Source organism: Bufo bufo, chromosome 4 (assembly GCF_905171765.1).
Source record: "Bufo bufo chromosome 4, aBufBuf1.1, whole genome shotgun sequence".
In the NCBI taxonomy this organism is placed as follows: Eukaryota; Metazoa; Chordata; class Amphibia; order Anura; family Bufonidae; genus Bufo; species Bufo bufo.
The window spans coordinates 200,654,419-200,680,142 of record NC_053392.1 but is presented as its reverse complement, the minus strand read 5'-3'; the positions used below and the strand labels follow the sequence as shown (position 1 = coordinate 200,680,142).

At 43.3% G+C, this 25,724-nt stretch overlaps 1 protein-coding gene across 5 annotated transcripts in view; it reads left to right on the top strand.

Annotated features, from left to right (window-relative positions):
* Positions 1-25,724, top strand: part of PLD1 (phospholipase D1) — a 269,399-nt gene that overhangs the window by 168,335 nt on the left and 75,340 nt on the right. For all 5 annotated transcript variants that reach the window (XM_040428237.1, XM_040428239.1, XM_040428238.1 and 2 more), the window contains 9 exons: positions 5,483-5,619; positions 8,479-8,624; positions 8,702-8,807; positions 10,792-10,857; positions 11,953-12,011; positions 13,399-13,491; positions 18,156-18,308; positions 19,692-19,841; positions 24,391-24,474. In XM_040428237.1, coding sequence (XP_040284171.1) covers positions 5,483-5,619; positions 8,479-8,624; positions 8,702-8,807; positions 10,792-10,857; positions 11,953-12,011; positions 13,399-13,491; positions 18,156-18,308; positions 19,692-19,841; positions 24,391-24,474 — 994 coding nt within the window. The remainder of the gene's footprint in view (positions 1-5,482; positions 5,620-8,478; positions 8,625-8,701; positions 8,808-10,791; positions 10,858-11,952; positions 12,012-13,398; positions 13,492-18,155; positions 18,309-19,691; positions 19,842-24,390; positions 24,475-25,724) is intronic.

Sequence of the window (25,724 nt, the reverse complement as noted above, 5' to 3'; positions counted from 1 at the left end):
GTTAGACCGCTAGGAAACTTTCTTACATTTAGAACTGGCGCTGGAAGCACGGAATGTATGGAGAGGCCTGCGCCTCTTCATAACTTTGATGGAACCACTGCCAGCTATGGGTCTTAATAAATGTGCCCCAATGTGTTGCATTTGGTCATACAGACATTGAGATGAACACAAGCAATCGCTACAGCAGGTTTATTTCTTTTTATGTAATTTGTGCACAATAAAATCCATTTTACAAGGTAAGTCTTTTGTAGCTTTTTAAAAGATTTTTTTGCTGTCGTAAGTTTTTTAGTGTGAAGAGGAGAAAAAAACAAAAAGCAGGTTTTTCAAAGCAAAGGTTAGCACCTCTTGTTATGGTATAATGAGGATACCAATTATGAGCTAAAATAGTCTGATTTTAAAAAAAAAATTCAAATTTTTATCTCGTTCACAATTGATGGCCTATCATCAGGATAGAATACCTGATCGGTGATTGTCCAAAACCCCCCAGTCTGCAGTAGCTTTGGCATTCAAAGTTGGTGCCAGGACTTCACAGCTCTGTCCCATGTGTAGAGAACGGAACTGATTACTGCAGTGCAATGAATGATAGCAGTGCTGCCATAATCGGTTCTGTCCATTACAAAATGGACAGAGCTCTGTAGTTCCTGTGCAGGAGTTACCCAAAACAGCTGTTCAGCGGGGTGTCAGAATTACTATTTTACATCTTTACATTTAACTTTATAATATATTAGCATATGTCTGTGTCCTAATACATTATTCTCTGTATCTCTATGACAGAGGCTAATATTAGGGCAACAGTAGTCTAGTGTCCCCAAGGCTGACTGTAGATGGGCTCCACAGTCTTCGATTGAGTTACTGGGAAGCCTAATGACCCGATCAAAGGGGGAATTTCCTTTGATCATGCTGTGGTCACAGACTCCGGAAATTAAAGGGTTAACAGCAAGGATTATTATATAACGTCCTCCAGCCTCAGCTGTGAAGCAAGACCCTGTCCTAGGTACCATATCTATTAGAAATAGTTCAATCTTAGAGCTGATTTGCTTCGGGAACCATTAAAGGTGTTATCCGGGAAATGATAATGATGACCTATCCTTATCGCATTAACGGGGGTTAGAGTCCTGCTAACCCCGCTGATCAGCTATTTCAGGGAGCCGCTGCACTCATTGGAGCTCTGAGGAGCAATGCAGGTTCCTGCCAGCTTTCCACAGATGGCGGCATATGCAGCCAGCCAGAACCGCAGGGGCAACACGTGAGGTGCACGGTGGGCCGATGAGGGGCCAATTAACAACACAGTTCATCAGTTTACTCCCGGTTAGCAGAAAGCCTCCCTGGGCTGGCAGCACAGTGTTGAGGAAGACAGCACAAAATCCTCCGGGGCACGCTCTGTGGTAGGGAAGCATCAGCCAAGATGGAGGTTGAGGTGCTCTTGGTGTCAGGGGTGCTTAGGGTTCTTGTTGCGGCTGAGTCCCTTGATGGTATTTGTCGTGACGCCAGTACCGTTAATGGTGGTACAACCAGTTGTAAGAATGAAGTAGACAGTGGTAGGATACAACTCACAGCTTTTACTGATGTTGGTTCCAGTTGCAGCATGTACATCAAACAGAATACAGTCCTTTGCAATTTAAAGGAGTCCTGCTGATCCACTGTTAATAGGTTTGGCTGGGTTTAGCTTAGCTTGAAGGTTCTGTATCAGTAGTTCTGGTAGGTGACTTTGCTTCGGGTCCCTAGTAAACCAGAGTTATTTGGTGAGGTTGCCTGTAATACTTATTTGGTATGCTTAGTCCTTTTTGTTTCTGTATCTTCCAAGCCCTTGAACATGTAGCTAATCTGTATTCTTCAAAGTATGGTGAGGCTGCCTGTAGCTAGATTGTCCTCCACCATGTGCAAAGGTGCCTATTAAGCCTTTAATAATGGCTGTTATCACCGATGTCTCTCTTTAGCTTGGTTAACTTCCTCCAGGGACGAAAACGCTATCCTCTGGTTGTACGTTCTGGGATCTAAGAAGGTCAAAGGAGGAAAACGCTCTCCTGCGCCTCATACCTTGGCTCTACCTCATTTCTGCATTTGGCTTCACCCACTGATCTGTGGTGTGTAGCCCCAGAGTAACCACTGACTCTGCTACTCTCTAACCTAATCTTCCAGACTCTAGACCTAAGTATTTATATGACCTAAGTGCTATCCCCATCTAGTGGTGGGATGTATAAATTACACCAGACCAGCCTATGAACAGGGATACAACAGGTGTTGCAATACAAAATGACATGCAGTAGGATAATGCCGTTTTAAAGCTATTTTGCAGTTCCCACGTGTTCCTGAGTGGGACGCTGCACATACATCGTATAGTGGCAGCACTTGGTAATACAACCCAGCCCCATTGACTTGAACGGGACTGAGCTGCAACTAGTCCTTGTGACCGATGTACAGTGACATCACTGGCCTAGGAAGAGGGACCCAATTGGCTGGGGTCCTAGTTGTTGCACCCCCATAGGTCTGATACTGATGACCTATCCTGAGGATAAGTCATAAATATATTTTCCTGGGTAACCCCCTTTACCCTCCTTTCTACCACACCACGCCAAAAGATGTTGCAAACGGAGGACCCACAGCGCCTGCTGTCACAAGACAAAAATAAGTTTATCAGGTATGACCAGCTTGAAATAACAGTTACAGTAATTAAAATGAACCTTTAACCATGAAGTGCAGTGAATCTACAGGCAGTTGAAAAAGATTCATTATAACTTGCATTTTATGAATTTAAACGTCTGCTCATTCTATGCTTAGGAGTCATGTGGGCGGTCCTACTTACCATTGACGGATAACTCTGCTTATTCATGCTGAGATAGTGGTCAGTCACTGATTAGGTCCGCCCACATGACTCCTAAGCATAGACGTTCCAGAGGTTTAAATGTATAAATTTCAAGTTTTACTGAATCGTTTCCCATAAAACTATATTGCAATCTGCTCAGCTCGTCCTGCTCTTCTGCTGCACTTCTTTTTCATGGTGACCTGTTCCCTTTAAAGAGGACCTTTCACTACAATAAAAAATCTAAACTAAGCCTACAGACATGAAGCGCGGCCCCCAGGGATCTCCCTGCACTTACTATTATCCCTGGGCGCCGCTCCGTTCTCCCGGTATAGGCTCCGGTATCTTCAGATTTTCGGCTCAACTGGGAGGAGCCTGTCGGCGTCTCCTTCTCCCAGGCTGTAGCGCTGGCCAATCGCAGCGCTCAGCTCATAGCCTGAGAGTTTTTTTTTTCTCTCAGGCTATGAGCTGAGCGCTGCGATTGGCCAGCACTCCAGCCTGGGAGAACTGCAGGGATATCCCTAGGCGCCGCTCTCATGTCTGTATGCTTAGTTAGGGTGACATAGCAAGGTGAAAATGATATTGCATTCATGCAAAGTTGAATATGACAGTGTTGGTTGTAGCGTCAAGTGCTTGTTATATAATTCCTAAATCCAGCCAAATATTGGCAACATTGATGCCAATGTCCATTAATGACATACCCAGTGTCAGACTGGGAAGGTGGCCCTGGATAAAAATGCTAAAAGTGGGCCCATTTTGTATTCGGGTCCAGATTTGTGGAAGGCAGGGTCAACATAAGTAGGTGGGGCTAGCAATACCACATTGTGGCACATTATACCACTCTAACAGAGCCAAATACCACAGTCCATCACAAAATACATCCCCAAAAACGTCCACTGGCTGGCCATGAGGAGGGCTCAGGCCGCCCCCTGGGAAATTTCCCTGTTGGGTCTATGGCCAATCCACCCCTGGACATACCCCAGTAATGTTTTATAGGATTTCTCTTCGTTCTTTCCTTTTTCGATGGTTCCAATTAGTTTAGCATTTCCTTTTAAGGCTACTTTCACACTAGCGTTCGGGGCTCCGCTTGTGAGTTCCGTTTGAAGGCTCTCACAAGCGGCCCCGAACGGATCCGTCCAGCCCCAATGCATTCTGAGTGGATGCAGATCCGCTCAGAATGCATCAGTTTGGCACCGTTTGTCCTCCGCTCCGCTCAGCAGGCGGACACCTGAACGCAGCTTGCAGCGTTCGGGTGTCCGCCTGGCCGTGCGGAGGCAAACGGATCCGTCCAGACTTATAATGTAAGTCAATGGGGACGGATCCATTTGAAGTTGACACAATATGGCTCAATTTTCAAACGGATCCGTCCCCCATTGACTTTCAATGTAAAGTCAAAACGGATCCGTTTGCATTATCATGAACAAAAAAAAAAAAAATTTTTATTTTTTTTGTTCATGGTAATGCAAACGGATCCGTTCTGAACGGATCTAAGCGTTTGCATTATAGGTGCGGATACCAGACGGATCCGCACCTAACGCAGGTGTGAAAGTAGCCTAACAGTTCTAATTTTTTCTTCTTAGCAGGTAGTTTGCATGGCACAGAATCAATACAGTACACGAGGTTTACCCTAGTTCTTTTTATACTGAGCCATATTAAATTATCTACCTCAGAACAACTGTAATCTGGATGTACTTTGCTCAGAGAAGGTATTTGAGAGGAATGCCATAGAGGATTATTTTTGCCTAGATCCTGGAGCCAAGCACCAACCTTTTTCTACTAGGGCCTCACCAGCCACAACATGTGAAAATTACAAATTAATAGCGGTTTTCAATTTGGTTGTTTCCTAGAGAGAACCTGTGACCATGAAAATGCCATGTCATCTGCAGGCAGCATGTATAGAGCAGGAGGAGCTGAGCAGATTGATTTATAGTTGTGGAAAAAAGGTCAGTATAAGGCCTCATGCACACGACCGTGGTGTGTTTGGCAGTACGCAAATCGCGGATCCGCCAAACACGGATGGCGTCTGTGTGTGCATTCCGCAATTTGCGGAACGGCACGGACAGCCTTTTAATATAAATGCCTATTCTTGTCCGCAAAGCGCGGACAAGAATAGGACATGTTATATTTTTTTAGCGGGGCCACGGAACGGAGCAACGGATGCGGACAGCACACGGCCCTGTTGAAGTGAATGCATCCAAGCCGAAGATGCGGACCAAAACGACTGCCGTGTGCATGAAGCATAAAATTGCTGCCCATTCTGGGCTTTGAAGTCAAGGAGATGTCCTACCAGTGATTGACAGCTCTCTCTGTATACACAGTCATGGAGGGTAGGCTGTCAATCACTGATAGGACGTCTCCTGGACTTCAAAGCCCAGAATGAGCAGGAATATAAACGAGTAAATTACAAGTTATACTGAATATTTTTATATAAACACTATATATCTATCTGCTCAGCTCCTCCTGCTCTATAACATGCTGCCTTTGGCTGAGACACCATATTCAATGTGATAGGTTCCCTTTAACCCAGCTGAATGTTAAAATGAACACCCAACATGATTCATTGATGTGGTAAACCAAAGATTGCTGCAGCCAGAAAACGGCCTGTACGGTGCACAACTGCCCACCCAGCTGAGCCTTACTGACAACCATCCATTAATAAAAATAACCCTGCTTTTTCCTTAGGTGTCAGCATTCCCTTTTCCGCTATTTATTGCACGAAAGGTTTTAAGGAGCCCGACCTTCAATCCTACTTAACAGGATGCCCCATTAAAGTCCGGGTTCTAGAAGTGGAGAGATTTGCTTCATCGTCTTCCTCAAAGGTATAGACTATACGTGTCCAAAAAATATTTGCCAAAAGACATTCACCCTTAGGCTTGCTTCTTAGCAGTTGTAATGACTTTAATCTGTATGTTTGAAGATATTAGTGATTGCATAATGCACATAGCTAATCCCGCTTAGTATTACTGAGCCTACACATCTACTACTCTACGGATTTTCTTGTATTAAATAGTCCTAACATCTAACTAGAACTTAAAACGTTGAGTTACAGTGCTCGCAAATAGAGCTAAAGTTATGATTACAGCATTACGTTTCTGCGCATAGCCTGCTTGTTGACTATTACAATAAACCAACCACTTTTTAAAGGGATCGTGTAGTCCTTTGTTAGTGCCCTCACAATACAAGTAACCTAATATTTGTAGTCCATTTTCATTGTAGTCCTGTCTGGCAATCATGTGATCCCCTCCATGGTGCCTCCGTCCCTTAGATTGAACATGCCTGACAATTATTCAGACTTTCTGTAATTTAGTGCGTCATGAGGCGCATTGCATGCCATGGTGCTGCTCCCAGAGCTCCCCTCAGGTGCTGTCCAATTCAGCAGAATAGTGGAAGAGCTTTAGGGAGGCTGTACATTGGTGCTGTGCATGCCACCCTGGTTTTTTAAGCCTTGATGGGCATTTAATAGATGCCCTTGGTTCAAATGGTCTCTGCCTCATGTCCGTGGTACTTAATGGGTCAATAAACTTTAATAGGTTTCTGTCACCAGAATTAACCCTATTAAACTACCTGACATTAGCGATGTGCTAATGTCAGCTGAAGCTAACTAGTCTATTCCTACTTTTATCTATGTCCCCGTTGCTCCAGAAATATAACTTTTATAATATGCAAATTAGCGTTGCCCCTGCTCCTAGAGGCTCCGTTCTCCCACCTCTGGCCACGCCCTGCTACACTAGATTGACAGGGCCAGGCAGCCTTCACCTCCAACTGCCGGCCCTGTGCGCTGGGGAAATCTCGCGCCGTTCAGTAATCGCTACAGGCGCAGAGAAGAAGCCTGCATCCTTCACTCACTGCGCCTGCGCCGAATACTGAACAGGACGGCGCAGGCGCGAGATTTACACGGCAGACGGGGCCGGCAGTAGGAGACCAACGCTGCCTGGCCCTGTCAATCTAGTGTAGCAGGGCGTGGCCAGAGGTGGGAGAACGGAGCCTCTAGGAGCAGGGGCAACGCCCCCCCCCCCTGCTCCTAGAGGCTAATTAGCATATTATAAAAGTTATATTTCTGGAGTAACGGGAGCATGGGTAAAAGTAGGAATAGGCTAGTTAGCTTCAGCTGACATTAGCACATCGCTAATGTCATCTAGTTTAATGGGGTTAATTCTGGTGACAGAAACCCTTTAATAAAGTATCTGCATTACAGCCAATTGAGGAGAACACCAGTCATACAGTTGCAACAGATATAATCCGCAAACCAAGTCAAGAACAAATTGAGGCAACAAAACAAAAATGAGAAGGAAGAGGGAACAGGAAGGGTAGGAAAAGGAACTAATTTGGTAGCTCGAGACAAGATTACTTACAATTAATGAGGCAGGGTGCCGCTGTATACCCAGGAAGCCAAATCAGTAGAGGTCCAGAATTGAGACAAGGGCAACCTCATTGTGTAAAAGCATGATCTACGATTGCCTTCAGGTCCGCATTAATTGTCAGTTGATTTAAAGCCTCTACCCATGTTGTCCAGGTTGGAGGGGTAAAAGATCTCCAGAGCCTAGGTACCATCTGGAAGCAAACATAAAATGGCAGAGGAGTCCTTTTTTGATTTTAGGTATATCCCCTGGTAACTTCGAGGACATCCAGGAGTAAGGACATGGCAGTAAAATTATAAAGGGAGATAGCCTCTTTCTATAAAGAGAAGATGAACGACACCTCCAGCAAACCTACAACTCCCTAAAGTAAGGATACTTTCACACTCGTGTTTTGGCTTTCCGTTTAAGAGATCCGTTCAGGGCTCTCACAGGCGGTCCAAAACAGGTCAGTTTGCATTCTAAAGCATTCTGAATGGAAAAGGATCCGCTCAGAATCCATCAGTTCATTTTCAATTCCGCTTTGTAGGCGGACACCAAAACGTTGCTTGCAGCGTTTTGGTGTCTGTCTGATGAAACTGAGCCAATCCGTCCTGGCACACATGTGGACGGATCCGTTTTCTCTGGCACAATAGAAAACGGATCCGTCCTGGCACACAATGTAGGTCAATGGGGACGGATCTGTTTTCTCTGACACAATAGAAAACGGATCCGTCCGTCCATTGACTTTCAATGGTGTTCGAGACGGATCCGTCTTGGCTATGTTAAAGATAATACAAACTGATCTGTTCTGAACGGATGCAGACGGTTGTATTATCTGAACGGATCCATCCATGATGGATCCACACAAAACGTGAGTGTGAAAGTAACCTAAAAAATGAAGATTAAAGAATATAAGCAGATAACTAATATAAATAAAGCAAATCCTTTTATAAAAAGTCAGTAATAGGTGCTGAAAGATGGAAGTATCTTTTCTATCCTGCACAGTACACACAGTGAATGAGGGGAGCCATCCTCAGCCGGTGCATCTCACCGTGGCACAAGTACATACAGTATATGGCAGTGCAGAACATACTGTATAGTACTGTACTATAGGGGGGGGATACCAGACAACCAATCACTGCATTTACGAATATTCCGGCCGATCGCTGTCTGACTCGGTCTGCGGCATTGTTTATTGAATGGGGTTTCAAGTTCCTCCACTCCATGAAAGACTGTTGTATGCTGACAGTATTGTAACCTGAGGCCATTATAACTTGAGGCACTGCTTGCATATTTTTTCATACGAATTTATGCCAACTTACAGCATATGATTAATTGCAGACATCCGTTTTGAACATTTACACAATTGAGCTAACTCATGGGGAGTTCATATGGCAAGTTAAGAGGAAATTCAAGCACTTTCAAGACCTCCACAGAGAACTGCTTCGGTACAAAGCTTTCATCAGAATCCCTATTCCTACTAGGAGGTATGTTTTTACTAGCAGAGCCTAGCTTTTGATGTCCCTGCATTTTTAGGACTGTCACATAAAGTTCTTATTTCTAGCCACACAGTGAGAAGACAAACAGTAAGAAGTGGAGATGTCAGGTCAATGCCAAATCTGCCCCGCAACGCAGAGATCGTTAGAGAAGAGCAGTCTTCAAGTAGAAGGGTAATTACTTCTCTACCTTTTACACTGGTCTGATTTCATGGTTGACGACTGCATTTGCAAGGTCGAGGGGCGCACTTCAGCAGGATATGGCTGGCCATACATATTGGATATTTCTCATGACCTCCGCCATACACATGCCCACATGTGTCCTGAACAGTGAGAGAGGAAAAAGATGCTGACAGACACTTTTGGCTGCAATTTGTTATTGTATCAGACAGCGGAAATCGCCCAGCCTAATCTTTAGGCCTCATGCACACGGCCATGTCCGTATTCACAAGATACAGACATCTTCCTTGTGCGTTCTGCATTTTTCTCACGCCCATCAGTACAAACAACTATTATCTGCAATATGGGCCAGAATAGGATATGTTCTATAATTTGCAGAGCTGCCACACGGATCTGCAAATAAAATATGGTTTTGCGCATTAGGCCTTATCTCCCCTGCCATCTGCTGTCAGGGGAGAGTCAGGAGACGCCCATGTACAATAATGGTCAGCGATCCCACTGAAATTAGTGAGTTTGTCCATCATTTATCTAATGTGTATCGCTAGCTTAATTTACTTAGTGACTCTCATGGGTTAACATATTCTAGAGACACTGATACATATGCAGATTAGACTTTGAAATACAGTCTGCGAATTAATGCTTGTTAACACTTCCCTGGGCGCTATCTCTGAATCACCTCAGATTTACACAGCTTTTTGCTTTATTATGTAGTAATAAGGGGCTCTTTAATTTATTCATCACTTCATAGCTGCTGTGCCAGAGAATGTGCTTTGTCATGGAAGACTATGGCTGTTTTATCTATCGTAGCATAAGACTTATTATTTTGTTATTTTTAATGTATAACTTTCATTAATTCATAATACAACATAAGAGCAAGCTACAAAAATAGTCCTATAAGACACATCATCCTGAGTGTAACATAGTCCATTAGACAACTGTATCATAGAAAAACTGAATAGAATGTATAAAACAGTCCACCAGGTAGGAAGGAAAGTGGTCTGTTTACTATGGATACATGCCTTAACATCTCCTGTAGGGTAGTAGAAACAATTGCACAGCTCTTCGGTCTTCAAGTATACATATATGGTCTTTAAAGGGGTTGGCCCATCTCATACATTAGCGGCATATCGCTAGGATATGCCATCAATGTCTGATAGGTGCGGGTCCCACCTCTGGGACCTGCACCCAAAGTGAAGGAGAGTGGACCACCCATGCTTGGCTATTTTCAGCACTCCCATAGAGATAGGTGCGGGTCGCAGAGGTAGGACCCACACCTGTCAGATACTGGTGGCGCATCCTAGCGATATGCCACCAATGTATACGATGGGCCAACCCCTTTTAGCCTTCCCCAACTTAAACACATCCCCTAGAAATGGTTTGTGTAGTAGGGACCTATCTAAAAGGCCCTCCCACCGTTGTCCATTTTTTTTGTATGTGAAGGAGATGGCTTTAATAATATATTCAACTAGTATAGGCCATGGTCATCACACAAGCTGAGCGTATCAAGCACATTGAATGAGTTGTCCCATATGTTGGAAAATTCACACTCCCAAATATTGTGTGTATAGATCCGTTGTTTTAAACGTCAATCTTCAAGGGATGATGCTTAGGCTTCATCCACATCTTCGCTAGGGTATTACGGTACTCTGTTCTGGCAGAGGAGCAGAATACTGGAATTGCCATATCTGGCAGAGCCGGTCACCACTGCGGCCTGCCGAATCCCCATTCACTATATGGGATCCATTCGGTTTCTGGCAAGAATAATGGCTTTCTCCCAGAAAAAAATGTATGCATGGTCTGTGTAAAAGTACCCTGAGTGAAAGGTATAAGTAGGTTCAGCATTGTGCCTGGTTAAACAGTGAATTTCCAAGCGACAGACTCCCCTTACGTTGCTCAGATATCAAAATTCAGTTCAACAACTGTATAGGTTACATCTCATAAGTATCATAACTTGAGTATTGTTCCTTTTTTGTTGCAGAAACAACTGGAGGATTACTTGGCAGCGCTTTTAAAGATGCCCTTGTACAGGAATTACCATGCAACAGTAAGTGAGAAGTACTGTTCTACCTGCCCCTGCATTACTCTCAATGGAAAGAAATCATTATTACCATGACTTTTTCTATGAAGTCTACAGTTTATTACTGCATAGCTTTCTTTAACTTTCTTCTTTAAAGCTACAGGAATGCAATAAGTGTCAGGTCGTCTAGTTAAAAATCCTATAAGGAATGTCTGTGCCTAAATCCATTTATTGATTGCTTGGCTTTACAGAGCACTTGCTGCAAACTAGAAGAGAATAAGCTTTACTCCCCTAGCAATTCTTACACAAAGTGTGCATCAATGTACTGATTGACAGCGCGTGACGCATGAGGCTGTGCAAAATGGATTTTGTGTAAAAATGCACCAGTGATATTTTATTATAAAAAAATAAAAACAAAAGAAAAAAACCCAAGCAAATCCTAAGTAGTTCAGATGTTGCACTTGAAATCCAGTTGTACATTGCTTGACAGTATTGGAGCATGTGAGTTTGGCTTCAGGCAACAAACCCCCAAAATGTGCATTTGTGTGACAGTGGATCTTCAGTGGAGAATATTGGAAAATATTGGCTGTGATGCACCCCTTCCACTGAAACCTTATTTCTACCAATTCCTAGACCTGCTGATGTCCTCCATCGGGTCTTGGTCTGTCCCAGGCATGAAGTGACTTCTTAGAACACCCATAAGTCTGTATATGACACCACTCTCCCCTCTGGTTAGTGACCTTCACTTCCATACAGACTTTTGGTCAGCTCCTTCTAATGCCTCATGGCCGGTGCCCAGGGGCATAACTAACGGCTCATGGGCCCTGGTGCAGGAGTTCAGCTTGGGCCCCCCTTCCCTCAGTGCGTTGTGTGTCTTCTTATGTGGCACAAGGGTCTTTGGGCCCCCTCAGGCTCCTGGGCCCGGTAGCGACTGCTACCTCTGCACCCCCTATAGCTAAGCCCCCATGCCGGTGCCGTCTTGAGCTCAGGCGGCTGGAGGAAGACAGGGAATCTTGAGTTTTTCTAATAGGACTCTGTGCAGATGGTATTTTTTTTTTACTTTAAGGCATCTGCGCATTAATAAACCTTTGTGTATTTCATTTGTAATGTGCTTTCCTCTAGAGAGAATTTATTGATGTGAATCAGCTATCCTTTATCCATCAGCTTGGACCGAAGGGCATGTAAGTTTATTTTTTTTCTGGTTCGTTTACTCAGCTGCTTTCTTCAGTCTTCCTGTGGGATTTCCATGGAAGTAGTGCGGGGTCTAGGGAGGATGTTGCATTTTGTGTACTAGGAGGCTTCATACAATCTTTTTTTTTAAACTTACTAGCACAATTTGTTCTCCAGTTGTTTTAGCCCTATTTTCTGCAGTACAATTTGCAAGCAAGTCACCGTTTTTATATTGGTTAAAGTTGAGAATCAAAATGATTATCGCCATTTGAATTTTTTTGTGTGTACATTTTCTGCTGCTCCACTGAAATTAGCGCATCCTACTCCTACAAATCATTATAAAAACAGCATTTTGAGTATTGAGAAGCAGTAAGAAATGAATCCTTCCAATTCGCTGTTAGATAAGTGACTGTTGCTGTAACTGGACATAAGCATTTACGTATAATTGTAAGAAATGTATATTCTGAGTTGGTGGGCATCGTGGTACAGATGTATAAACTTAAACATAGTATATAATACACAAGTGCCAGTGTACAGCCGAACATAGTCATCTTTGGCCTCAGTATAGTATAGCGTAGTATAGCGTAGCTGAAAAAATGTGCCCGTTTTTATCCATTAATTTGTAAAACAAGTCTTCCGGACTGAAGACTTGTGAGATAACAGAAATATTTGTTTTCAACATCCATCACCTTTCAGTCTGCTTTAGAAGCGGTCAGCAGATACATCCCTTAAAGGGCTCATTCAGACGGCCGTATACGGTCCACAAAAATGCGGATCAGTTTTTTTCGCGGACAGTTCAGCATTCCGTTTTTTTTTGTTGATCCATAGACTGCAATAGGGCCATGTCCTGATTTTCACTGACGAGTATAGGACGTTTCATTTTATTTATATTTTTGCTAAGCCGTGCAATGGAAGAAAAGGGCCCCATAGAAGTGAATGGGACAGCATCTAATCCGCAAAAAAAAAAAACGGATCCGCATTTTTGCGGACAGCGTACGGCCGTCTGAATGAGCCCTTATATGGACTATCCCTGGGGCAGCACACTGCATACAAGTTCTGCTGTGTGAATCCAACTGGCACATCTCTCCCCTTACACTTGGTACCCTGTGTTACATTATCATTATAAAGTGTCCCTTTGAATAGGAGCTTTAGAGTTCTAAAAAAAAAAAAAAAGCCTTGATACGCAGGAATTTCGGACTTTCCTTCTCGGAGGGGTCACTTGGCAGGTCTCATGAGCTCTGCAGCACTGACATGTAGGAATGTTAAGGACCCCCACAGTTGCACTGTGCTAAAGTTATCACTGGTATCATCAGAATTAATGCACTCTAAATGAAATAAAGCTGCGGTATTATAATGAAATGCTAGATGCTGACAGAGTCCATGTATGCTATGTTTCAGAGAAGGCATGATCATGAAGAGGTCTGGTGGGCACAGAATACCTGGTCTGAATTGCTGTGGACAAGGAAGTGTTTGCTATCGATGGTCAAAGAGGTACTGGTTTGAACGTAGTGCTACACATAAACGTTTTTCAAAGTCCATTATGACCTGATTTCAAGTTCCCAGAGAGGTAAAGAAAGCTACAGCATTAGCAGCCAAACGCTGTATCCTTAAGCATTGGCTCAAGCCTCAATTACCATCAATGATGGAAGTCCTCAACCACGCTAAACTTTGTCTGGATATGGAAAGGATTGAAGCGGAACAAATGGGAGAGCGATTTATAAACTCCTTTTTCAGGAGATGGGAGTCTTTTATAAAAGTGGTATACTCAGACAGGGATATGTGTATTTTAATGACCCCATTCATTCTGTCAGAATGGTACTTGAAGAAAAAGTTAAGCCAAACTTTGGGGAGACTTCAGATTGACTGATAGCAATGTTAAGCACTTCAGGAATGCAGAGAGAGAGAGAGGGAGCGGGGGGGGGGGGGGGGGGGAAGGGTTGTTTCTAGTAGGAAGGGGGGAGGGTTAAAGAAGGGAATGTATTATATTGTACTGCTTATGAATAATGTGCATATTGTCATTTTTCTTTTTATGAAGACGATAAGGATGTACTGATGCTGTACAATTGTCCAAATAATTGAAAAACTTAATAAAAATTATATAAAAAAAAAAAAAAAGAAAGCTACAGCAGCACCTAGTGCATCTGGAATAGGTGGCATACGGGCACTGCCATCTCATAAGTTGCTGTAATGTATTTCAAGGCTTTCCCAGTCTCTATGTTTTTAGTGCCTTTTAAGTTCTGATGTGGCGGAAAAACTCCGCTGTGGACTTTGCTAGAAATCTGTTTGCGAAAAATATTGGCAGATCCACCATGTAATTGGTGTGCTGCAAAAGAGAAAATCTGTAGCCTGCCATAAAACGTGTGCAGATATTTGTCCATTACGTGTAAATGGGAAGTTGAAAAACCCCTTCACATTGTATTGTACTGTATTTCATTGCAGCATTTAGTGTGAAATCCCAGTTGGAATCCCATCAGGCAATATGCACTTAGGGACGCTGGCTATGAGAAAAGCATGATTGGCAGAACGTGTAAGCCAGACTGGCTGTGCTCTGTATTTGAATCTTCTAATATTGGATGTTTTATTCTACCTCCCTCTTGGGGCTGGAACTTATTAGTATTTATTAAACTAACTAAACCTCTGTTGTTTTCCCTACAAAAGGAAATGTTTCTGGGTGGAGGAGTGTTGCGCTGATCAGATCGGTGCATTTTGATATTGGTTATTCCCTTTTAAGTTCACAGTGCATTTAACATGTTGTGAGATCCCACTGATAATCTAATATATTTGGGGCCTGTGACCAGGGCTGTGGAGTCGGTAGATAAATACTCCAACTCCTCAGTTTTTGGTACTTCCAACTCAGACTCCCCATCTCCGACTCCTCTGTATTTAATATGCAAATGTATTTTGTACATTCCTTGAAGGAAAGAAAGGCAACATACATGTCATTACCACAGAACTACTGGCTAGGAGCTGCTGCCTTCTCCTTTGTGTGCTGATCTTCTGCTGAAGATGGGGCAGTGGGGGGATCCAGGAAGGGGCAGGGGAAGGGGCATTTATTGTAAAACATGATTTCCCTAGTAGAATCCCATAGTCATCTTTAAAGTTTAAGCTAACAATCTGAGTTTACAAGTTTTTATAGCCTTAGCTGAATGACAGCAGTTTTTCAAATGGTTTACAGCTTCAGTCTTGAGCTATTGTCTATCCATTCCCTTCACTTATACAAGTGTCTCTAGTCCTGCAAAAAACATATTTACTTAATCAGTTATCAGTGAGAGGCTAGGTTAACCATGGGCGTTGCCTTCCCTGTAACAGCGGAACACAACACAATGGAAAGTATAAGTATTGCCGCTCCTTAACTGTGCGTTGCGTGCCATATAGTGAAGCATATGAAAAGCATGCTTCTTCATGGTCACTTAACGTGTTCGTTTTGCGGTAACGTGACGCACTGCATGCATTGGCCTTTATTCTTACAGTAGAGAAGTACCGTATTTTTCACAAAAGTGGGGGAAAAATAGCAGTGCGTCTTACGGGGCGAATGCCTTGACCGTCCAGTGAATAGGCTGAGAGGGAGGAGGGGCTGGGGGCTGGCATCTGTTTCTGTAATGGCAGCGGGGCCCGGTGCAGTCACTGTATTCTACTACATCGGGCCCCGCTCACTGTAGTATACGGTAATCATATCTAACTTGTGGGTATTGTTAAAGTATTCCAATTATCTTAAATCTAGCTCTGTACTACTTACTACTAACTTCTTGGCAGTCAGGAGGCCGGGTGGGCGCTCTTAGCGTAGCTCACTATGTCACGCGCCTGCTCCGCCCACTTTATGAATGAAGCAGGCACCGGGCCCCGCTGCCATTACAGAAACAGATGCCGGCCCCCATTCACTACACAGGGACACTGTTATGGGGGGGGGGGGGGATCTGTGGATGACACATAAGATAAGATGCTATATATGTGTCATCCACAGATGCCCCCATAACAGTGCAATCCACAGATGCCCCCACAATGGTCCCCCATAACAGTGCCATCCACAGATGCCCCCATAACAGTGCCATCCACAGATGCCCCCATAACAGTGCCATCCACAGATGCCCCCATAACAGTGCCATCCACAGACCACCATTAGTTCAAAACCCACCAAAAGCACACCTTTTGGTTCAAAATAATTTTTTTTCTTATTTTCCTCCTCAAAAACCTAGGTGCGTCTTATGGGCAGGTGCGTCTTATAGGGCGACAAATACGATAATTAATTATAACTTTTTGTGAATTGGGACATTTAAACTTGCTTTTTTTTATTTTTTTTTATTCCAATTTAAATCTAGTAGGAGTCGGAGTCGGTTCATTTTTTGCCGACTCCAGGTACCCAAAATTGCCTCCGACTCCTCAACTCCGACTCCACAGCCCTGCCTGTGACAAAACGAACCCTGCAGCCCCGCCTGATGTCACTACTACGTCAGGATCATGTGGTACAGTCTCTTCAGACGTGAATTTGAGCGTCCCCTGGGGTTGGTCAGCTTGGCACGGTTTTACAGACACACCCTGTCCACATGGGCACAGGGAGGCACGGGGAGTGAGAGAGGGTGGCCCATGCAACCTCTGGGGTGGCACAACACTCACTCACAACCATACAGGCTGAGAGAGCCCTTTCACTGCCCCAGTGAAACAGCCCTGCCCACCCGATAGACTGCCACCAATTCCTCGTTGGATATAAGCTCTATCCGTTTACTGGATTATATAAGGCCATAAACCAACCCAGGAAGCATGTAATGTTAAACTGAGACATGGACTTGTGGATTTGTGGATCGAGATAAAAGAACAACCCAAGATTAAATTGTGTATTTAATAGACTTAAGGGTGCACTAGACACTATATACACTATAGGATATATACACTATATACACAAAGGATATATACAATGGTCAGAGATGCAAATAAAGGTAGTAGATACATGTCGTAACCTCCCTTCAGAAGAAAGACAATGGCTACTGCCAGCAGGTGGTCGTCCTGTCAGAGAAGCTTGCTTCTAGTCCGGCTGCTGGAAGAGTTAAAGGGGTTCTGCAGTTTTTTTAAACTGATGATCTATCCTCTAGATAGATAATCAGCATCTGATCGTGGGGGTCCGACCCCCGGGACCCCTGCAGATCAGCTGTTTGAGAAGGCAGCGGCGTTGGCAGTAGTGCCGTGGCCTTCTCGCTGTTTACCGCAGGCCCAGTGACGTCATGACTAGTATCAATGGCCTGGGTGGGGCTAAGCTCTGTTCACTTGAATGGAGCTTAGCCCCGCCCAGGCGATTGATACTTGTTGTGACATCACTGGGCCTGCAGTAAACAGCGAGAAGGCCGCTGCGCTACTGCCAGCTCCGCTGCCTTCTCAAACAGCTGATCGGCAGGGGTCCTGGGTGTCGGATCCCCCGCCGATCAGATGCTGATGACATCAGTTTAAAAAAACTGCAGAACCCCTTTAAATGTTATCATTTTGAGGCTGGGCCGCCTGTGGAGCCTATTTCCTATGCAAGATGCCTATCACCTCTGACAGAAAATTGGCAGGCATCAAATTATATTACCCCATATTCCTCACATTCTTCCAATTTTTGCTATTGGAAACAAGGATTTTACCATGCATGCCCTTTGTTCCCTAGTGATGAGCAGCATCAATGTGTCTATGGCCACAGGAAGATTTAAAGGGCATCTGTCAGCAGATTTGTACCTATGAAACTGACCTGTTACATTTGCACTTGGCAGCTGAAGACATCTGTGTTGGTCCTATGTTCATATGTGCCCGCATTGCTGAGAAAAATGATGTTTTAATATATCAAATGAGGGGCATTACTATTGCAGAGAGAGCTGTGCCCATTGCTCCTAGATTCTCATTTGCATATATTAAAACATAATTTTTCTCAGCAATGCGGGCACATATGAACATGGGACCAACACAGATGCCTTCAGCTGCCAAGTGCACATGTAACAGGTCAGCCAGTTACATAGGTACAAATCTGCTGACAGATGCCCTTTAAGAGTCTGCCAAGCACAAATGCACTGCTAGTCTGGGTGCAGATGTTTAAAGGAGTCTACATTGTTAGATTTGTTTATGGATCGTTGCAATCTTCGGATCTCTTCTTCATAAAATCTGAGTTGAATTGTAGATCTCTTCCAATTTTGCAGGTGGCTGGTTGTGAAGGATTCTTTCCTTTTGTACATGAAGCCTGACACTGGAGCCATTTCCTTTGTCCTGTTAGTTGACAAGGAATTCAACATAAAGATTGGGAAGAAAGACACGGAGACCCAGTATGGTTTACGAGTGGACAATCTCACCAGGTGAGTTTTAACCATTTAGCCCATTTTTATTTTCTTTGGTTTAGTGTCAAGAATGGAATGTAGTCATTGATGGCCTTTGCTTTCTCTGTGCAGATAAAGGAAGTTAGAAGTCTTGAGATGTAAATCAAGATTTTCTTTCTTGGCTATATGCATCCATGCAGACTGCATGCAGCAGTGTAAATATCATGAGTATCATATCTGTGTCTGACTGTGTTGCTTCAGTGTGTTCTCCTGCATTAAACTGATCCACATGTGCACAGAAAGCCTAAGTAATTATCCTGCATTGCAAGGGTGATGAAACCGTGGGGCTTTCTTTAATCATTACAAGGAAATTGTATGGAGTTTCATAAGTGTGCACTTTTTGTTTCCTTAAATGGACTGTAACACATTGGTACACAGAGCACTGCTGTTGTTCACATGATCTTTCTATGATTGATGTGTAATTATCAGCAAAAAAAATAATAATGCAATTTTGCATTAATTAAATAAAAAATAAAATCGGTATGTGCTGGGATCTGCATTTGGCATGTCTTCTTACAGGTAACTTTATTTTTGCAAATGGTTCACCAGCAGTGGGGTTCAGATGGGATATGGAGAGCATCGTTGGGGACCTGAAGAAATTGGTTCAAATTCAGTTTCAAAATGCAGTGTCTAAATGATATATTTCTGGCTACACACCTTCGATAGCCCTGGTGTTACAGCAATCCTGTTCTCCATGACATTTGTATCTCTTCACCCTTTCGGCTCGTCGATGCTATAATCGTAGCAGCCATTCTACACGTTATTTGGACATTTCCTCAGTGTTATTAATTAGCACAGCTAAAATAGTTGAGTGTATTCCATATCCCCCTCGCATCACGTGGTATGCTCTCTAATCCTGAGAAATGCTGCTTTTTATTTTTATACATCTAAGTGCACTGTGGACAGGGCTGGTCCGTTTGGTGCATCTGACACTTCCCCTTGAGTCATCATTATTGGTTCTAAAATCTCGGGGACCGGCAATCAAACCAGCAGTGGAACCCCAAACAGACCTGCTCCACCCACGATGCACCCAAATATATATTATTTTGCAGGTGACAGACTACCTTTAAAGGGGTTTTACCACAAAAAACACTTATGCCCTCCTATTGGTGATCACAAGCATGGGGGTGCTGTGTACCCCCTTTTGAATGGAATGGTGGCCACATATGTCAGTTGCCGCTCCATTTAACTGTATATGACAGAGCTAGCTAAACACTGTAGTTATTGAATGGAACAGCAGCAGCCCACAGAGGTCAGACCTCCCCAATCATACACTTATCCCCTTTCCAAAGAACAGAGGGTAAGTGTTTTTCTCAGAAAAAACCACTATTAATAATTCATATTCTATTCCTGCTTTTTCAGGTCTTTAATTTTGAAGTGTAACAGCTATAGACACGCACGATGGTGGGGTCAGGCCATCGAAGAATTTGTTAGGAAGCATGGGAAAAACTTTCTGACGGAACACAGATTTGGATCATATGCAGCAATCCAAAAAAACACTCTCTGCAAATGGTATGTGCTGTGCCTAGGATATCTATACTGTTGAATTAGCCAGTCAGATTTGATTGTCAGTGGATGCAACATGTAATCTTTTGAATGCACGTATAGTGGAAAAATATATTTTGCTCAGAGGTGTTTGCTTTAATCTGTATCATCTATTTTGTTTTATTAATGAACCCCTTAAGGCCCCTTTCACACGGGTGTTGCGGATTGGGGCTGGATGCGTTCAGGGAAAATGGTGCGATTTTGACACTAAAACAAGTCAGTTTTCACTGCGATTGCGTTCCATGTTTGCGTTTTTTCCGCGCGGGTGCAAAACATTGTAATGTGTTTTGCACGCGCGTGAGAAAAATCGGCATGTTTGGTACCCAGACCCGAACCCGGACTTCTTCACAGAAGTTCAGGTCTGGGTTAGGTGTTGTGTAGATTTTATTATTTTCCCTTATAACATGGTTATAAGGGCAAATAATAGCATTCTTAAAGGGTTTCTATCACTTCGTATGCCATAATTAGCTCTCAGACACTAGCGATCCGCTAGTGTCTGCTCTGGCCAACCATCCTAATATAAGAGCTTTTTGGGCAGCCGTTTTGCTAAAAAAATAACTTTTATAAATATGCTAATGAGCCTCTAGGTGCTATGTGGGCGTCATTAGCACCTAGAGGCTCCGTCTACCTTCATACACAGCCACCGCCCAGCGCGTCCCTCCAGCCCGCCCATCTCCTGATGAATGCGATCCTCCGTGTGACGCAACGGACGAATTCTCGCGCATGCGCCGTGCGCGGCTGTATTCGGCGCATGCGCAGAGAATGTCTGACCGCTTCCCTGCTCAGACATCTCCACTGCGCCTGCGCCGATGACGTCATAGTGCTCCAAGGAACAGGCGCAGTGGAGATGTCTGAACAGGGAAGCGGTCAGACATTCACTGCGCATGCGCCGAATACAGCCGCGCACGGCGCATGCGCGAGAGTTCGTCCGTTGCGTCACACGGAGGATCACATTCAGCAGGAGATGGGCGGGCTGGAGGGACGCGCTGGGCGGTGGCTGTGTATGAAGGTAGACGGAGCCTCTAGGTGCTAATGACGCCCACATAGCACCTAGAGGCTCATTAGCATATTTATAAAAGTTATTTTTTTAGCAAAACGGCTGCCCAAAAAGCTCTTATATTAGGATGGTTGGCCAGAGCAGACACTAGCGGATCGCTAGTGTCTGAGAGCTAATTATGGCATACGAAGTGATAGAAACCCTTTAATACAGAATGCATAGTACAATAGCGCTGGAGGGGTTAAAAAAAAATATAAAAGAATATAACTCTCCTTAATCCACTTGATCGCGCAGCCCGGCTTCTCTTCTGTCTTCTTCTTTGCTGTGCACAGGAATAGGACCTTTGATGACGCCACTGCGCTCATCACATGATCTTTTACCATGGCAATGGATCATGTGACGGACCATGTGATGAACGTAGTGACGTCATCACAGGTCCTTTTCCTGTGCACAGCAAAGAAGAAGAAAGAAGAGAAGCCAGGCTGCGCGATCAAGGTGAGTTATATTATTTGAAATTTTTATTTTTTAACCCCTCCAGCCCTATTGTACTAAGCATTCTGTATTAAGAATGCTATTATTTTCCCTTATAACCATGTTATAAGGGAAAATAATAATGATCGGGTCCCCATCCCGATCGTCTACTAGCAACCGTGCGTGAAAATCGCACCCGCACTTGCTTGCGACTTTCACGCAGCCCCATTCACTTCTACGGGGCCTGCGTTGCGTGAAAAACACAGAATATAGAACATGCTGCGATTTTCACGCAACGTACAAGTGATGCGTGAAAATAACCGCTTGTGTGCACAGCCCCATAGAAATGAATGGGTCCGGATTCAGTGCGGGTGCAATGCGTTCACGTCACGCGTTGCACCCGCACGGAAAACTCGCTCGTATGAAAGGGGCCTAATAAAGGCCGTCAGCAGATTTGTACCTGTGAAACTATTTGATCTGTTACATGTGCGCTTAGTAGCTGAAGACATCTGTGTTGGTTCCATGTTCATATGTGCCTGCATTGCTTGAGAAAAATAATGCTTTAATATATGTAAATGAGACTTTAGGTGCAACGGGGGCGTTGCTGTTACACCTAGAGGCTCAGCTATTTTTGGAACTGCAGCGCCCTATGCACTTTAACTGACAGGGCCAGCATGATGATGTTTTCACTGCCTGCTCCTGTCAATTAAAGTGGAGAAGGCTCGGCAGTTGTCCTAATGTTGTCTCTGAAGTCAACCCATTTTAAAGCATATTTATAATACTGTATGTTTTTCTTTAGAAAAATATGTTTTCTAGCTTTTTGCTTTTTTTACTTTGCTATCAACAATGGGCAGGTTGTAAGGAACATTGGGGTGCTTGAGTCACAGGGTGTATTAATGGTGTTATTGCAACAGACCTACAATGTAATCAGAACTGTTCACCTACGTGCATTTAGAGTACTAAGCAGAGACAATAAACAGGTCCATCAACAACCAATAATAATAGCCTTTTGTCTGCTTGTTGACATTTTTCAGGTATTACCATTAAATACAAACTGAAAGATATTTTTAGATCGTAAAAAGGGGCAGATTTTACATTTGCAAAGTATAAGCCCTATCTATGCTAAGTGGTGCTTCTCTGTAAGAAATACATATACGAATATGTTTACATGTGTCTTCATTGCTGCTCTTTTTAAAGACTTTTATTGAAATATATAACCGTATCTGACCAGCTTTTCTTTATTATAATTTATTAATTCATACTAGTGGTCAAGTACTGTATGTTTCAGAGCATTGCCTTTCCTCACCCTTCTCTTATGCTAATGCAGGTTAAAGCAGTTATAAAGGGGTTTTCTGCAAGCTAAACATAGATGACCTATCCTCAGGATAGGTTACCAATATCTGGTTGGTGGGGGTCAGCCTCCTAGCACCCCTGCCAATCTAATTTTTGCAGTGCACAGTATTTTATTGCACCTGAAAGTCAGGCACAGGGAATCACTACCTGCCATATTGGAAAGAATTGGTGCTAGCTCACAAAACGTAAAGCATTTGTAAAATGAAGGTACTGTAACCTGATATCAAATTCTTTACATTCAGTGACAACACCAACAACACTGTCTCATTCCTTAACACCTTTTGTTACCCCCACCATTTATGTACGGCAAACGTCTCTTCTTTAAATATGGAGCCCGCTGCTGGGATTCTGCTGTTTTAAACCAGCCATAAGGCTGATCGCATTCAAATGTGAACATGGCATCTGAGCAGTTCAGAAGCGGGAACTGCACACTTCTGCTCCAGTAACAGCGTTCCCCGGCTGAGATCGGGGAACCTGTTACGTTGTTCTAATAGCCTGAAGCCTTAAGCAGGCTTTGGCTGCTATTAGTGGAATTTACCAATACAGGCCACTAGGTGGCAGCACCGTATTGTTATATTGAAAATAAAGTGTTCAATGATGGCTATATATAGCCATCAATGAACACAATGGGCAATCTAATGATTCTCAGTTATAGTCACCCAGGGTGTAGAAAAAAAGTAAAAAAAATAAAAAAGCTTAAAAGTTCAAATCGCCCCCCTCGTTCAAAATTTGGTGGTGATAAAAATTTATTTTTATTTTTTTTCAAAGTCTTTAATTTTTTTCAGCATTAAAACGCAAGAACAACTATACAAGTTTATGGTATCTCTGTAATCGTACTGACCTGGAGAATGAAAGTAACAAGTCAATTTTACCATTAAAAAAAACAAAAAACTTATTTTTTCCTGCTTCCCACTACATTTCATGCAACAGTAAATGGTGCCACTAGAAAGTACAATTTGTCCCGCAAAAAATAAGTCCTTATAAGACTATGTGAACAGAAAAATAAATAAGTTATGAATAAGTTATGACTCTGGGAAGGCGGGGAGTAAAAAACAAAAACGGAAAATCGCCTCATTCTCTAAGGGTTAATGTTGCAAGAAGGTAGGCATCTTAGGTTAAATGTATGCATTAAATGGCATATTAGATCTTTTGTGTTCAGTGTATATAAACTGTTGGGGTCATTTATCAAACTGGTGTAAAGTAGAACTGGCTTAGTTGCCCATAGCAACCAATCAGATTCCACCTTTCATTTTCCAAAGGAGCTGTCAAAAACGATAAGGTGGAATCTGCTATGGGGAACTAAGCCAGTTCTACTTTACACCAGTTTGATAAATGACCCCATGTATTTTTCCAAGCTTCTGTTTATTACCTTAAACTTTGGCCTCAATAAAAAGTCGGAAACGAAGCTAAACATTTTCCCCATCGTTGCACGAGGTTCTGCTAGAATGCTCTTTTGCACAGTCAATAATTACTCATCTGTAAATCACATCACTAGTAATGGCTCATTTCAGCAAAACATTCATGCAGTTTGCCTTTTTATTACATTTGCCTAATGACAAGAAATTAAATGGCCGCTGTTATTATTACAAAGTCACAAGGTGATGCCATAACAGTGCCGTTTAGCATAACCCGAGTTACAATGTATCTTTTAGGAGTATGACCTTATCACGTGGTAATACATTTACTTTGTTTTAGGTATGTCAATGCCAAAGGATATTTTAATGATGTGGCTGACGCAATGGAAGCGGCAAAGGAAGAAATTTTCATTACAGATTGGTGGTTGGTATTAACTTGGCGCAGACTTTCCTTACAAAATGTTGTTCCTATTAATGCTCATGAGGCTTGACAAACCTATCCATGGTTAGAGGACCTGTCACCTCTCCTGATATGTCTGTTGTAGTGACTACTTGCATTCCCCTTGTAATAACAATGCTGGAGCATCTATTCTTATGGCTCAATGTTGTGCTATTCCTTTATTATTCCTGCTAGGAGTTGTGGATGAATTACTAGCAGTTTGCAGTAAGGGTACAGAGGGGTGTTACTAGTTGGGGGTGTGTACCTGCGCAGTTTGATACCATCTATGTTGTGCAGCCGGTGTTAGACTGGGCAGCTGGACGTTCACTGCAAACTGCTGTCAATTAATTCACAACTTCTCGCCGAAGTAATAAAGGAATGGCACAACATAGAGTCATAAGAATAGATGCTCCAGAATTATTACATTGGGAATCCAAGTAGTTACTAAAACAGACATGTCAGGAGAGGTGATAGGTCCCCTTTAAAAAACAAGGTTTAATAAAGTGTAGCTGATAAAAAAAAAAAGTTACTAAAATCTTTCAGGCATATATAACATTTTTTGGAGATGCCTATAAGACAGAGGCGGGGAACCCTTTTGCTGCCGAGGGCCATTTGGATATTTGTAACATGGTTCAGGGGTCATACAAAATTATGAACTTAAAAATTTGAAATGCTATATTTGGTCAAACATATAAGTGACTTAGGGGTAAGTTACAGAAATTTTGCTTCAATTAAAAAATTCTAGAGCGCTGTATATTTGCAGCACAAAATGGCGCCTGCACTATATATTACAAATAGTACAGGTGCCATTTTGACCACATATAGCAGTCTAATTTTTAAGTTTAGAATGTTATATATTTAGTTCTTTATTTGGCATTAATGGCAGCCAAGCTAAACCCATAGGGGTCCAGAGAGGGGTTCGCCCAGCTTTCACTCTCTCTGCCACTGTCCTTGTCTTTTTCTTCGCTTTTGTCCCTGCCTTTGTCCCTTTCTCAGCCTCAGATCTGCCCCCCTCCTCCATCGGCCTCAAATCAGTATCCTGTCAGACCCCCCAGCCTACATCTGCCTCAGATCAGACCCTCATCAGACCCTCATCGGACCCTCCCAAGCCTTAGATCAGACCCCCAGCCTCAGATGACACCCCCATCAGACCTCCCAACCTCCGATCAGACCCTCCCCAGCCTCCGATCAGACCCCCCAGCCTCATATCAGACCCTCATCAGACCCCCCCAGCC